Genomic DNA, 15,786 nt, shown 5'->3' on the forward strand with positions numbered 1-15,786 from the left:
TTTCTTTACATGTTCACATTTATTATGATCCGTAGCAAAAATGAAAGGATTGTTGTAAAATGATGATTGTTCAAGAAAGTTCAAAATGATTTTTTAAAAAAAGAATTGTGAATATTGTGAAAACAAATATCTTACATTAATTAAGAATTTTGAGAGGGAAAGGAGGGGGGGGGGGGGGGGGGCGGGGGGATAAACGCTGAGGTATCTAGAAGATCTTTTGGATTATGTTTCTCGACATTCACCAGGTGGGAGCTGTATTGGCAAGGCGTCGCATTCGTCTGGGAAGAGAGATAAAGAGTGGTACATATGTAAAAAACAGTGTTTTATATACAATTTAAAAATCAATGTCACATTTCATAAAATGTAATGTAAAAGGGAAATTGTATAATGTAAACCATGTATGACAAAAAAATTCACCCCATACACCGGAGCATACTCAATGTCTCAATGGTTTCTATGTTATATGTTTGTGTTGAGAATATTGGCTTAACTGCTGGTCAAAATTACTTCACGATGGTGGTGTGCGAACGAATCGGCGGTCTAAAGAAGTGGGTGAGAGAGGGATCTAGAAATGACTTGGGTTTGATACGAATATTTTTGTGTTCGTGGATAGCCCACACGGTAGAGCCACGCTCTCACCTGCCAGGCGGAGTTGTCGTACCAATAAGGTCGCAGGTTCTAACCCCACACCGCCGCGAAAATTTTTTATTCTCTATTGTCTTCTGGCACTTTTCTACTCACTTCATATCTTGTTATGACATGTAACTGTAATTTGACTTTGAGATTATATATGCTATTTTCTTTTTTTCAGCAATATGTAAATTTATTTCTTGTTTTTGTGCCATGCTTGTTCATGTATAATATGGAGATCTGACATTTAATTCAATTTATTTTTCTTGGTACAGTGGACATCAATTGAATTTTTATAATGTATTCAATAAAACTCATGTTCAATTAGTTCAGATCTAGGGTAAACTATGTCTCAACGAGGAAAATAAAATATCTACCAATATTATTTTTTAAACCGATTAATATTAAAAATGAAACACTGTTTTCAACAAATCCATTGACATTCGAATAAACCTGACCCTCACTCCTACTAGATTTGTATCATGATACTAGGTTGACTGTGTTTTATAAATCTTATCTAGGGATTTCGACAATGTTGACAAACACAAGGTATGAATTCAAAAGTAAGTTACAATTTTATTTCTGTGCTACAACAGTGTGCACGATGTTTATGCAGAGGCAATAATTAAGGAATTACTTTAAATGACATTTGCTGCAGTTGAGCAACATTGAACATGATAAGATCAGTAATGAGATATAATAGTGAAAATGATCACACATATTTTTTTTCTTCTTATCTCAATGTTATATCCTAGGGTAAGACACTCTACATATTATAGCACACTCAATTCAGGAAAGAAGAAGTGTACCTGGATGTGAGCAGTGACCAATACTTCAAGTTCTAAAAGTGTGTTTACCAGTGTCCAACATATTAATATGACCCATTGCAATGAAAAATATTATACAGTTTTTTTTTTTAATGCTTATACATTTTTAAAAAAATAAGCATTTAAATATAAAATTTTATACATGATTTGCCAGGGTAAAAAGTATAAAATACAAAACTCAGTGCATTTAAAAACTGGCCAATATCCATTATGATTGGTCACTTAGAAATGCCCTATCTGCATGTGCGTCCAAAATTATATTAGAATAGTATTGAAGATAAGTGGGCCAATCCCATAAATTTACAAAATTTCTATTTTCGCTTTCTCTCATCGTCTTCAACTTCAAGTCAAGTTACCTTCAGCACACGATGTCAGTCTTTCAAGCAAATCATCTTTAATCTTAAAAAATGATCTTTAAATAAATGAGGTCAAATTTGACGTACGAGTAACTTTGTCAAAATCTTTTGTAAAGAAATTGAAAAAGCATCAAATAATTACTTTTCTTGTTAAAGCCAACTTTCTCGTTAATTTGAGCTTGTAATTTTGGACCCCAATTTACTATAATTTGCCACTGTCTTAATATTAATCTTTTGACTGTAAAACTAAATCTAAACATGATTTATCCCATTTTCTTTGAAATCTGATTATAACAGCAGACCTGATCAACCAACCATTTTCTGGGTGGGGTCTATTGACCTCCCATGGTGGACAGGGAGGTCACTGTTGCTGTGTCTTCAATCCCCCTATATGGCCTTTCCAATGCTGCTTTCCATCTTTGTCTTGGAATGAGATTACTTAGTTTTGTCCTCAAATATATAGTATTAATTTTGAAAGATGATATTTTTCCCTTGTAAATCATCTCAGTGTTGTGTAATAGGGAAAGGTGTTCCAATTTGGTCACCCAATGACTTCTAATGGCAACGAGAGTAGATGTGAAAATATTTGTTTCATGTGTTGCAAGCACCATCAAGCTAAAATTTTAGGTAAAATATTTGTCCATAATCAAAATTTTAGGTAAAATACTTGTCCATAATCCGACTTTATTTGTGTGCCTGGCCTGATTTATGGGACCTAGTCACTTGTCCCAATTCGGACTCCCCGTTGTTCCATTTCAGACAACTCTTTGACAATTCAGAGAAATGCAACTAACTTTTGAGTTAAAATGGATGTCAAACGAGCTTACCTTCACGATAAGGGTGGATTGATATGATAATAATCAAATATAAAAGCTGGTTTCTTTATGAATTTAAGTGTCAAAAAGAATGGAAAGGGATTACTGATTACGCAAAAAAATATTAATTAGACAACCTCAAGAATCTATGACGTCATTAAAACATTTTTTTTGGTAAAAGTGTAAGATTAAGGTAATAGGTGCTGTATGACGATAGTGCCGCGCTGAGGACCGGTCCCACGGTCTTTTAGCTGTGAACCGGGGACCAGTCCCAAAGTGGAAGACCAGCGGCAGTCCTCACTTCTTATCACCTTTCAACGGTCTCGCGCCATACTACTTCCCCAGCGATTCGTTGCCTCGGTTCTTTGCCTATCTTCCACCAATCACCACCCATCCCACTTAATTAATCGCACCCACCCCCCTTTGCCATACACTAAACGACACAGACGACCATAGAGGCAGACGACCACCTCACTCCACTCCGCAAATCGCCCTTTCGTGTGTGAGATGGGGGGAACAGGAGGCGCACACCTTGGACGATTCCATTATACGGGGTAAATTTCAAAATTTACTACACCATAGTGATCGCAATGACAATGATCTATGGTGAAGGCATGACCCCTCTTCTCTAATGGGTAATTGTTTGAAATGCATGTGACTACTAAAGATGTGTGTGTTTGTGTTTGTGTGTGTGTGTGTGTGTGTGTGTGTGTGTGTGTGTCTCGAACCTAGCAAGTAGCAAGTCCGATTTTTTGTTTTCTTTTGTCCATCTCTTGTCACCACTCCTTTCTATCGCATTGTTGTCATTTAAAATAATACAATAATATTAAAATTTCGTTTGGTGTTTTAACTAATCAAATAATATGAGTTTCATTAGTTTCTTCCTTCCAAAAAACCCAGTTATAACGTTGGTATTTTTAAAAAGTCCAATAGAATATTTGGGGACCCCGATAGCTCAGTTGATAGAGCACTCTCTTTATACGCAAAGGGCCAGAGATCGATCCCGGGTGCAGGCGAGTTTTTTCTGAATCCCTGTCTACTCAGCAGTGAATGGGTAGCTGGGTTTGTTAGATCTGGTGAAAAGTCACCATCGACCCCTCTTATTACTTATTACCGCATCCACCCCCTCTTATTATAACTTCACGTCTCTCTCTTACTCTTCAATGCTCGCTGCCCTCTAATGTGTGTGTGTGTGTGTGGGGGGGGGGGGGGGGGGGGGGGGTTAGGAGTTGCGTGTGTGTATCAACGCCACGAACAACTCGATCAACGCCTTGGGCGATTCCATTATCTCCGTTAATGGGGATGAATTTCAAATTTTATTTACGCTAAATTATCGAAGTAACAATGAAGTACGGTGAGCAAATAAAGAAGGCATCACCCCTCTTCTCTAATTAGGTTACAATTTGAAATGAGTGTGACTACTCCGTGTGTTTTACTCCTGTAGACCACGGTTTTCATCGGGTAGCGGTCCAAGTCTTTAACGGTTCAAGAATGAACGATCCCACGGTCCCAAAGGTCAAAACGGTTCGAACTTCCAACAGTCTCTCAGGAATGTTCAATGTCGAAAAGGACCGGTCCTTGCGGTTTTCATTTCCCAGGGACCGTAGGACCGTGGTCCTTAAGCTTGCCAAGGACCACCCCGCACTAGACGAGAGGAGAAGTCACTCTTAATAATAATTCAATTTGAATGTTTGCACAGAAAACCAATATTTTATTCGGAGGAATCTTAATTAATAAAAAATTTTAGAATTAATATTGAAAACAAATAAACAACAACAAAATAGAGCAGATGGAAAAAGTCATGTTAAAATTGCGACAACCCCGTGTCTGAATTGGAAAAACCAGGTTTTTAAAATCTTTTTAAATAAATCGAGAAAAGAGGCATAAATATACCTAGTTGTTGGTTCCAGATAATGTATGACCGCACAAATTAAAAACAATATATGAGAAAAATCCTTTTTAATTGTGTGATATTATATGGTAAATGCTATTGCTTTAAATTGCTACGTCAACTGTAAGATGCCTTGAATTAATGAAAAAGCGATGTGAGAAACTTGTAACCTATCTTCCGTGCGAGACAAGGATTTTAAGATACGAACTAGATGAAATAGAACAGGACTAAAATTGGATTAAATTTATCATGCATTTATTTCTGGCCGTCTTAAATCGGAACCAAGCTCTATGTCATAATTCTTATCAAATTTAGGCATTAAAATAGACGGTGAATAGGGTAGGTGTCCGAATTGGAACACCCTACTCTATTAATTATCTAGTTTTTAATGTATTTTGTAAACATTTGAGTATTCCTTTTTGCTGGATCTTGTGTTTTTGTCTTGATGAGACTTTTAGTTTTCGGTGATCTTAGACTAAGAACATTGACAAAGATATGAAAAATGTGTATGAAACAGTGCCAGACAAAGCAGAGAGAAAAATACAACAGCGAAATAAAAATAAAAAAAAAAAACATCCAAAAAAATCAGCCCGCCTCCAAAGTGGAGGCAGGCTGATATTTTGGGATGGGTTTTGTCTTGGATTTTTCTCTCTGTTTTGTCTCGCACTGTTTCATACACATTTTTTCAGATCATTAAATTACACCAGTGCCGCTTGCTAGTTTGATAGCATTGATAGTTTTGCTCTTAAAATCCACTTCTGACCTCTATTTAAAACAGTCCCCTTTGTCTTACTTTTTTCCTGGTGCTTTTAATCTTAAATCTAGAATTTCTTGACTATCCCATTTTCTTCAATTTTACTGTCGCTGAAGTTACCTAAAAGTGTCGCAAGCGCCATAAAATCCTAAAGTACAAACAAACAATCGACCATTTTGATCAAGGAAGAAGTAAAAATGATGTAACTCAGATTTGTAGCGTCGCTTTTATGGAGTTCTATAACTTTTGATGAAAATAGTAAGATTCAATGTCAGATTAGATTCAAAGCTAATTCTGTCTAAAGAGTGGCAAGACTGAGAGTCTTCTTGTCTAATATTTTACTATTATACCTGAATAGTAGTCTTATTAAGTCTTATAATATTCAATGTTTATATTTTATTATTATCCACTATCTACTTTTACAGATGTTATTTTTATTTTGTTATTATTTTGAACTAACCGGATTTGTCACATTTTAGATTAATACTTTATCCATCCATATGTTTTGTACTTGTCACAGTGTGTGTGTGTGTGTGTGTGATACACACTTAGAGAGAGAGAGAGAGAGAGAGAGAGAGAGAGAGAGAGAGAGAGAGAGAGAGAGAGAGAGAGAGAGAGAGAGAGAGAGAAAGAATAAACCAGAGGTAAAATAAATAAGCAATCAATTGCTTCATTTTTATTTTTCAACTTTTTATCCTACATAATATACCAAATAAAAGGGGATATCATTTTGTTCCATGACAGTGATCAGATCCCAATTTCTGAACAACAACAGTACACGATTTAAAACTAACCTGGTATTTCTATCCTGGTCCCTTATCTTTTTCTCCATTTCTGCATCGGTTAATGTTTCCAAAAATGGACACCATTGATCTGCTTCATTTTGATTGCGAAATGCCACTTCAACCACTGGCAAAGGAGCCTCACTATGGAAAAAATTATTTTGAAATTATTTTTTTTATTTTTACTGTAAAACTTTGGAAAAGTATCAAGTATGAAACGAAAAATGCTTCTTCTGTAGACAGATCAAAATAATGCTTGATAAAGATCAATTCCTGATTTATTTATGATTGGAATTTAAATACACAGGTTATTTCAAAGGTCAGTAGGACAAAATAACCCTTTAAATTATATGATATGATGTATATATAACATAATTCCTCATTGCCAACGGTATCTGATCAAAGAGGTAACTAGTGATAGTTTCTTTATTTAATGTTTATGTATGTCAAAAGCTGTTCTTTGAACTTGCATACCACAAAGTCAATAGCAAAAAGGATTACCACAAAATTGTGTACCCACCTGAAAGCATAAGTCCTCTGATGCCAACTAAGCTGTCCCCTTATGCTGTATGAAATGGCCGTAACAAACTCTCCTCCCAAACCTAAAAAAAAAAAATAATTAGAGCAATGATGAAGCATCTTGCATACCGAAGGATGCAAGAGCACCACGTCAAGACTGCTTCATCTATTAACTCCCTGACTGCTAATGTCTAAGGAGACTTCCAACTTCTTGCTGCACGTTTTGCCATGTTATCAAAAAATCCCAATTCCCTTAATTTTTAAGTCACTAAGATGAATTTTGGCCACTGTTTAATATAAATCTTTTTAAATTTTATATGTAGGTCAAAAAATGAAATCATACATAAAATCCGAAGCACAGAGATGCAGAGTTAGTCAACATTTGTTGACTTAACTCATTAGAAGTTACCAGATTGCCGAGAATGGTTGCCTTTATCAGCTCATTTCAAATTGAAAAAATCAAGAGGGCTATTCACATCGTCTGGCACACGAAAGCCTGAATCACTAGTGATGGGTCAATGAGAGAGAAACCTTACTAAAACTGTAAGTCCTTTCTTCTCCTTCATCTTCCTAATTCAGCCAATGATTCATATTCTGTCTTCTTCCTCTTCCAACACCTCTAACTGCACCACTCCTCACACCTGTTCCCCTGCCACGCCCCCTTCTTCTTGGAATTTCACCCACCCCCCTGTGGCCCCTGGACCAGCACCATCACCACCATCCACACCATCTGATGAGGTCGTTAGACTATCACACAAAGTGATATCAGAAGTAAACTCCGATCACGATGTCTTCATTATCGCTACTATCAGCGTCATCATACGGTGTTGCTATTGATTCTTGGTTGTATATTTTTACATGTTTGTATATTTGCACATATATATATATATATATATATATATATATATATATATATATATATATATATATATATGTATACAGTATATTTGCAGATATATATATATGTATACATTGTCACCATAAATTCTCAACTTTGTGTTTATACATTTTTATGCATGCCACGTCTGTAAACGAATTTCCATTTTTTTTTTTGGATGAATAAAGTATATTATTATTATTATTATTATTATTATTATTATTATTATTATTATTATTATTATCATCTGATCCATCAGCCCTACAGTCATCAAGAGTCTCATAAATATTTCTACAAACATGCTCCAACACTTCCTGGTTGTCTGTCTTTCAATAAATAAAAGAAAACAGAAGCAAAACAAACCACAGCTTTCGTTTCGAGCATAATCGACATTCAGGAACATGATGGCAGTATCAAAAGTTTGATATCGGCAATTCTCAGCCATTGCCAAATTTTTTTTGGACTTCCACAAGAGTTGCGGGGATCACACTGATACTATCGCGGGTATTCTCGCAAATGTTGTGGTAGCAGCAGTCAGAGGGTTAAAATATATTTGAAATGAAATATGAAGGAAGGAAGAAAATGAACTAAAATAAAATAACTTTTTAACAAGTGATAGAGTTGGCAGGCACAGGTTCGAGATAAAAATCTTTGAAGTTGTTTATGATACACAAGAAAAAAAGCGACCTTTTCGGTTAGGAACAGCTGATTTTTTTCCTTGTGTATTACTAAGTTAATATCCAAAATATATTTGGTACTCCAAATAATACAATGTTACTTATTCCAATATAAATCAATATATACAATATTCATAACAAATCATAGGACCTATATTCATCCAATTTAAGGCTCAAGAATATCACTTCTACATTACCCAGCATTATAAAACAAAGGGGCACTATAAATATATTATAGAGCCTTCACCCCAGAATCAAAGGAACCTCATTCAATCCAGATGTATACTAACAATTTTTGGCCTATCTGTCCACCCATAAATGATTTTCAGATTTGACAGAAAGTACTTTGACTTGTAATCAGAACAACAGTTCATACCTGCCTACTTGAAAATTTCAAATTCAGTAAGAAATACAAAATTCATCAGTAATTAATGGTCAGAATTCAGTTATACTAAAGCAAACAAAAATAATGTTAGATACACCCTTTTATAGATGTATGCCAATGGCCCCGATAATAATATGTCGACACTGCACTATGTCTACCGGTTAGGGTTAGGCGAGTCCATGACGTCACTGTTCGCCAGCCAACGAGGCATTGAGATTTTTTTTTATTGTAGCATTTGGTAAATAATGAAGAAAAAAAATTATTATTTGTATCAGTAATATTTCTTCTATTTCCGTAAGTCTGTAATTGTCCTTACACTTCTGTAACAATTACGGACGGTCCATAATAATAAGCAGGTATGACAGTTGCTTGCTATCTTTTGGATTGCATGAATTCTTTTGCCTACGAGGCAAAAGTTCTGATGCTATTGGGAAACCTTCTATTCAAAGAGTAGATGGCAAGTAATACAGATTGTTCTTTTAACACTAAAGAACCGGGATTAAATATTGGAAGTGTGTATCCAGTCCTCTTGAGAAGAAGATACACAAAGTGTGTGTAAAAAGTAATTCCACTATTAAAGCAACTGCATCATCATCACCAGTACCACGAACACCGCCAACTTATTTTATTTATATGTTTAGGCATTCATAGTTAGTGTTAATAATAATAATAATAATAATAAATGTACATTTATATAGCGCTTATGCCAAAGCTTCGAAGCACTTCAAATGGACCATCAGTAAAAAACATTACATACTGCAGATTCGGACATACAAACAAAAGCTCACATGCATCCAATTACACACACACTCACACACACACATATCCATATACACACTTTACATAAATATATATTACTCACACACACACACACACACACACGCACGGACGTATGCGCTTTGCAATAATTCCTGGCATAATCTAATTTAAATACTTCCCAAAGAGATAGGTTTTCAGTTTATTTTTGAATTTATCAATGCTGCTTTCAAGTCTGACTGACAGTGGGAGTGAATTCCAAGTGATGGGGCCTACTTTAAATGCCAAAACGTGTTAAGATTAGTTTTTGGAATTTGAAGGTGATACAATTTTGAGGACCTGAGATTTCGAGTGGGGTTGTAGGTTGTAGGTTGTTGATGCAATTATTGTTCTCTTTAAAACCAAAGGACTGTATATACACACAATGTGTATCAAGTCCGCAGAAGGACTGTTTACACTCTTCCTAAAATAAAAATTTATATAGCCCATCTTAATGGATTCACCATGTTCTTCGTGATACTTCAATTGATCCACAATCAGGTCATGTTGGAAACAATTTTCATTTCATACAGTACAAGTTACCTTGTCGGCATAAATATTTTACTATCACACTGATAATATCCATCACTGCCTATAGCAAGATACCTATTCATGCTTGAGTAGAATAGTTATGCCTGTTTGTTTTTGTTTTTAAGAGTTTTACGGCGCTTGCAACACATTAAGGTCATATCAGCGCCAGTAAAAAGGAGGAAAATGGGATAGTAATAAGTTCTAGAATTACAATTAAAGCACTCAAGAAAAGGTAAGACAATGTGGAATTGGTTCAACTAGGAAACAGATGTAGATTCCAAGAGCACACCATCAATGTACTTAGTATGAGATCTAAAAGTCTCATCCATACACAAACACAGGTCCCAACTAAGAGGAGTACACTCAATTTACAAATCATAAATAATACGTAAACTAAATATAACAGTGCAAAACAGAGAGATGATTTACAAGGAAAAAAAATATCATCTCCCAAAATTAACGACACATTTGTCTGTTTCCCTCTCAGCCAGGGTCAGGACAAAACCAAGTAATCTCATTCCAAGACAATGACCGAAAGCATGTTGGAAAACAGATAGAAGACACAGTATGTACCTCCCTGCCCACTATGTAAGGTCAGGAACTCCATCCAGAGTTATGCCTGCAAAGTGCTTAAAACAAGGACATGGTGATGGTGCCAGAGCATTTGTCACCAATCTCTGACCACACTCAATATCGCTTGCTTTTGTTTTATGATGAGACACTGTGCTGGAACACTGCATCAATGGGTCTTAGGGCCCTAAAAGACTACCAGATTTGAGAGTAGAATTTTTTAAAACAATAATGAGAAGATTCATCCATTCAGCAATACAAATCACTTTAGAACACGTGTTTTATACAGACCTGTCACAGGCATTGAACAAAAAATATGCATATTATTCCTCTCTTAAAAGAACAAAAAAAATTTCAAGCAAAGTGAAATAAGATGCATAGGGCAAAAAATGAATGATTTCCATCCATATATTATATGAAACGTCACTTACACATGCTTTACATTAGGTATTTTGTGGTTCAGTTTGGTCACACAATAGTCATTTGTGTAGAATAGCAATATTTTAACAAATCCCTTTCATAAAGTTTGATTAAATCTATAGAAGTGGCATGTCAGCTTAAGGAAGAGCTTACCCAATTCAGCACACAACTTTGTTGCAAATTCCTCTGGACTATTGGATGGTTCTGACATATCCCACTCAAACTGGTCCACTAACGATATGTTTCCAACATGAATATTCAACTGGAATAGAAAATAAGGAGCAAAATTTACTTCTAGTGAGCTTATATAAGTGTAATATCCGCTACTTAATGTACTCAAAGTAACTACTCCAAAACATGCGATTTTGAAGTCAGCGGGGTTTTTTTCTCTCGAAATATCGGCCTTCTAAAACTGATGGCATTTGATTCATAATTGAGCTAGAAACATATTTCTAGCACAGTTTAAAAGTGCTGTCCTTTTTTTTTTTAAACATATCAAATTTGTTAAATTCATGTTGCTAGAAAAATAGGTTGAATTGATTAGCTTTAGACACCTTTCGTCTGAAATTATGTTGTTTTGATAGCCAAGAACTAGAGAACAACCCCAATGCTCAGATCTATTCACTAATGGTACCAAAATAATGGCAAAAGAAAAATCTTTATTTTGGTATAAATTAAAAATTTTGTTTGCAGAAGTTAAGTTTTTAAAAATAGTTTAAAAAAAAAAAAATCCAAGATAAAAACAACTTTATATATTAACTTTTAGGATTTTAAAGTTGTATCAAATGAAACCCTGTGCTCTCTTTTGTTTTGTTTCAATTTTTGAGTCGGATCCGTTGTTTGATGTAATTTATGTTGCTGACTAACAGAACGCTCAAATTCGAAATCATACATACGAACACTATTTTTGAAAGTCGTATCAAAATTGACACCTAATTTCATAAAAATTCCAACATGTCGAGTTCAACCAGATAAAATTAATCTATGTTACTTTTGATTCATTACTTTTTTTTAGGACTGATAAGCTTAAAATTTAATGGTTTTTTATGTCTATCATGGTATTCATTAATGTTCTGAGAATTTTGAAATTCTTTGTTTTTCCTTACTTTTTTCCACTATCAAATTTGAAAATTATTGAAGTGATATTTTGATGAAGATGCAAATGTTGGTAAATAGCAAATGGGTAGCCCTATTCGTCCTTAAGGTCGAATAGCTTCAACCGTGGTTGCCGTACGTACGGACAAATCGTGTTGCTTGCACTATTCGTCCTTCACACTAAAGCTGGGCAATATTCCGTTTTTGCTTTTACTGAGCTGGATTCGAATCCACGTAATTACATGATATAGCCGTATCGTCTTAAATGTTTCACAAACCCCACCTCCTCTGTTTGTGAGTCAAATAATCAGTTATGTGTGTATTTTTTTTGAGGTGTGTGTGTGTGTGTGTGTGTGTCTTAATTTCGTGGGGTTTTTTTGTTTGTTTTTTTCTTCTGGGATATGATTTTTATTCCAGAATGGTGATTGATTTCTTATAAGGAACAATTGTCGTGTTCTCCTATTGGTAAGTATCCAATTCAAATACCTGCTCGAGAGTTTGGGTTGGCTAGGCACAGAGGAAGATTCGGCAGGTTTTCTTTGTTTTGGTTTCTGTTTTTTTGGGGTTTTTTTGGAGGGGAGGGGGGGGGTTGTTGTTGTTTTGTTTTGTTTGCTGTTGTTTTTTTTTTTTTTTGGGGGGGGGGGGGGGTTATTGTTCTTTTTTATTTGTTTTCTCTTGTTGGTATTTTCCCTGCTTTGTTTGATTTGTGTGTGTGTGTGTGTGTGTGTGTGTGTGTGTGTGTGTGTCTATTGTGTGTCTACGTGTGTTTTGCCTTTTTTACATTTTTTTTTCAATCTATAATAGTGGGTAAGCACTCAGTAACTATTTGTTTTAAATGACTAGTATTCAATTTGTCAAAATATTATATTAGTCATAATAGTATAAGCAGCGCAAGAAAAAAAAACACCACCAAATTTCTGTATCTGTTAACCCATTGCTTCTCAAAGAAATCTAGGTCAAGTTATGCTCAACTCTCAAGCGCAGGGAGATAACTCTTACAGCACGATCACCCAACAATTTTGAAAAATTCATAACTTTGTTATTTTTCAACCTTTATTTAAACAAAAAATACAGTGAAATTCAGAAATGAATTTCCTTTGCAATGATATGCAACATTTATTGATTTTAAAACCGCTTCCATGAAAATAAAATTATCAAAGAGAAAATAAACAATATTTACCCCCAAATTTTGTCTTTGTTTGTTTTTTTGAGTTGATATTTTTTTAATATTTACTGATATTTGTGGAATTTGGCAAAGCATTTGCCTTCACACAAGTGTACATTGCAAACAACACAGCCATTCACAGTTTCTGGGGTTCTGTTGGATGGAGTTTTACGTTTTTCCTCAGCGCACTGATAGCAGCGTTTTTTACGTCCCGGAATTCTCACGCTCTTGTGTTTGTCTAATGCTGTAACGCTTGATGAAACTGATGGTTGCTCAGAAGGGGCTCTTGGAACTGAGTTAACGGCTCCTGCTCTAATTAGCAAGTCCTCCAACACTTTCATTCTGAACAAAAGGTGTCTGCAAGTTGATGAGCGGGTTTCTACTATTCCAGCCGCCGATTTTAACGCGAGAAAGGAGTTGATCATCGCCGTTTGGACTAAAAACCAGAAAATATACCTCCACCATTTTTTTGATGCTCTACCCACTTGATAGTATGAGCGGTACTGATCGGCAAGGTCCACTCCACCCATATTGTCGTTATACTTTGCCACTGGGGTCGGAATATCAACCTCAACTCTCCCACGCCTGGATGACCGAGTAACAGTTGTGGTGGTTGGATTACAGTTGGACAAAATATTGACCTCTCTTTTATCAAACCAGGATGTCGCAACAAGATTTCCTTTTTGTTTGATCAATGTTTCACCTTTTAAAATTTTTTTGTCCTTCAGCGGCCATCCCACACGGTTTTTTCTCATTGTTCCGCAAACATAGGTTTTATTCAGCAGCAAGTCCTCCGCAAGCTTTACGGAACTAAAAAAATTGTCAATATAAAATGCATGATATTGGTTTAGGTAGTCCACTCCAACATTCATCACTACATGGTGTCCCAGACCATTTCTAACGCCATCTTGTTTCCCCGTATATATGGAAAAATTTAGGAGGTAGCCCGTCTTCGCTTCTGCAGCACACCAAATTTTTATTCCATATTTCGATGGCTTGCTTGGTAGATATTGCTTCCAGTGAAGGCGGCCATTGAATTTCACCATTGCCTCATCGATACTTATCGCTTCTGCTGGTTTATAAAGAGTTTTACACTTGTTGCGAATTTCATCAATGATAGGTCTTACTTTGAAGACAGGATCTTGCTGAACAGCAACAACATCGGACGTATCGGCTGCATGAATGTACTGATTTATTTTCATATACCTCTGCTTACCCATCACATCAGCCACTGCTGGAACTCTATACTTAGGGTTTGAAGACCAGTAGAGATTAATGTCTGGCAATGTATGAATGCCAAACATTATATTGATATACATGTATTTTTGTATCTCCAATGATGAACACGGCTTCCAGTATTTATCGACACCTTTCTTCTCCTGACATTGCCGAGCATAAAGGTTTGTATGTTCTGATAGATGCTCATACAGAATAGGGGGGAAAAAACAATCAAACACTTCTAGAGGGCTGTTCATACTGTCAAAATCTAACACAACACCTGAAAATTCTGAAAATTGTTCCACATTCACATTGTGCAGGTTGTCTGACCATTCTGTGGGTGCAGGTTCAGTATCACTGTCACTGTCACTTTGTTCACTATCATTGTCATTATCGATGTCCTCAAACTGTACGTTTATATCTGATTCATCACCTGAATCCTCGTCATCAATTGTATTATCAACTACACTGCGTTGATTGCAGAGGGAATTCAATAAATCAAACGCCATTGTTGAAAAAAACGAAGTTGGTTTGTCAAAACAGCTGACTTTTGTTGACAAGTTTGTAAAATCTGTAACTTTCGTTTCATCCAAGATATTTCGCTACGGTAAATTGCTGCTTTCGCTTTCATTCTCGCACTTTCTATTTATAAGAGTTCCACAAAGCTACGGAAGTAACCTTTGCCGTTAAAAGAGTTGCAGCGATACCATCTACTTTCACTTTCTGCCCGGGCGCATTCGGGCGCATTGGAAAGATCGAAGGTATTTTTCAGCGGGCGCATTCGGGCGCATTGAGAAGCAATGGGTTAAGAAGCAGTTTTACAAAAAAAATGTTATAATATTGATAATTCAGTGAGTGCCATCAATAATAGCTTGAATTTAGCCAAAATTTTTGAACGATGTCGATACCTGTCCTTTAACTTCAGAAAATTTTGTTATAAGTTGTACAGTCTTGAGTAGACTAGCTGTATGACATAATGATAGATTTAATTCATGGCGAATTCAATGCGTTTTCAAATTGGCAGTAAACGAGGTAATTGTATAGACGGGATGGAATTTGGCGGCTTTACAACACGCAAATTAATTCCAAAGCCGAAAGCACAACCTCTGCATTTAAACTTATCTCCATAGACGATGTCAATATATTAAAGATTAATAAAGGACACTAATACCAAGTCCTCAATATTTTCAGTACTTCATTCGTTAGCTAATACTATTAAGTATTTGGTATCCACTTTTGCCCTGACGAGAAGTTAGAATGTCAACGGGCTGGGATTTAAAATGTCAACGGGTTGAAACTGGGTGAAATAGAATGATACAGAACATAAAAGCCCAGTTCGGCCTAAGAACAATAATTTGCCTATGTTCTTAAACTCAGAACAAGGGGTAATGTTGTCAGGGGGTTGGGGTTGTTGTTTTGATCTGGGTATGGTCTGATAAAGTTACGATTACTGGCCAAAAACAAATTCCTAACTTTAGT

The 15,786-nt window shown here is 35.7% G+C and overlaps 1 protein-coding gene across 1 annotated transcript in view; it reads right to left on the reverse strand.

Annotated features, from left to right (window-relative positions):
* The window catches only part of LOC144968720 (SWI/SNF-related matrix-associated actin-dependent regulator of chromatin subfamily B member 1-A-like), a 37,163-nt gene continuing 21,377 nt past the window's right edge, over positions 1-15,786 (reverse strand). Inside the window, exons 7-10 of the mRNA XM_078907336.1 lie at positions 10,983-11,091; positions 6,576-6,657; positions 6,068-6,199; positions 1-278 (exon numbers count right to left, since the gene is read on the reverse strand). Coding sequence (XP_078763462.1) covers positions 239-278; positions 6,068-6,199; positions 6,576-6,657; positions 10,983-11,091 — 363 coding nt within the window. The 3' untranslated portion in view covers positions 1-238. The remainder of the gene's footprint in view (positions 279-6,067; positions 6,200-6,575; positions 6,658-10,982; positions 11,092-15,786) is intronic.

Source organism: Berghia stephanieae, chromosome 3 (genome assembly GCF_034508935.2).
Source record: "Berghia stephanieae isolate SIO BIC M18660-M18661 chromosome 3, UCSD_Bste_1.3, whole genome shotgun sequence".
Lineage (NCBI taxonomy): Eukaryota > Metazoa > Mollusca > Gastropoda > Nudibranchia > Aeolidiidae > Berghia > Berghia stephanieae.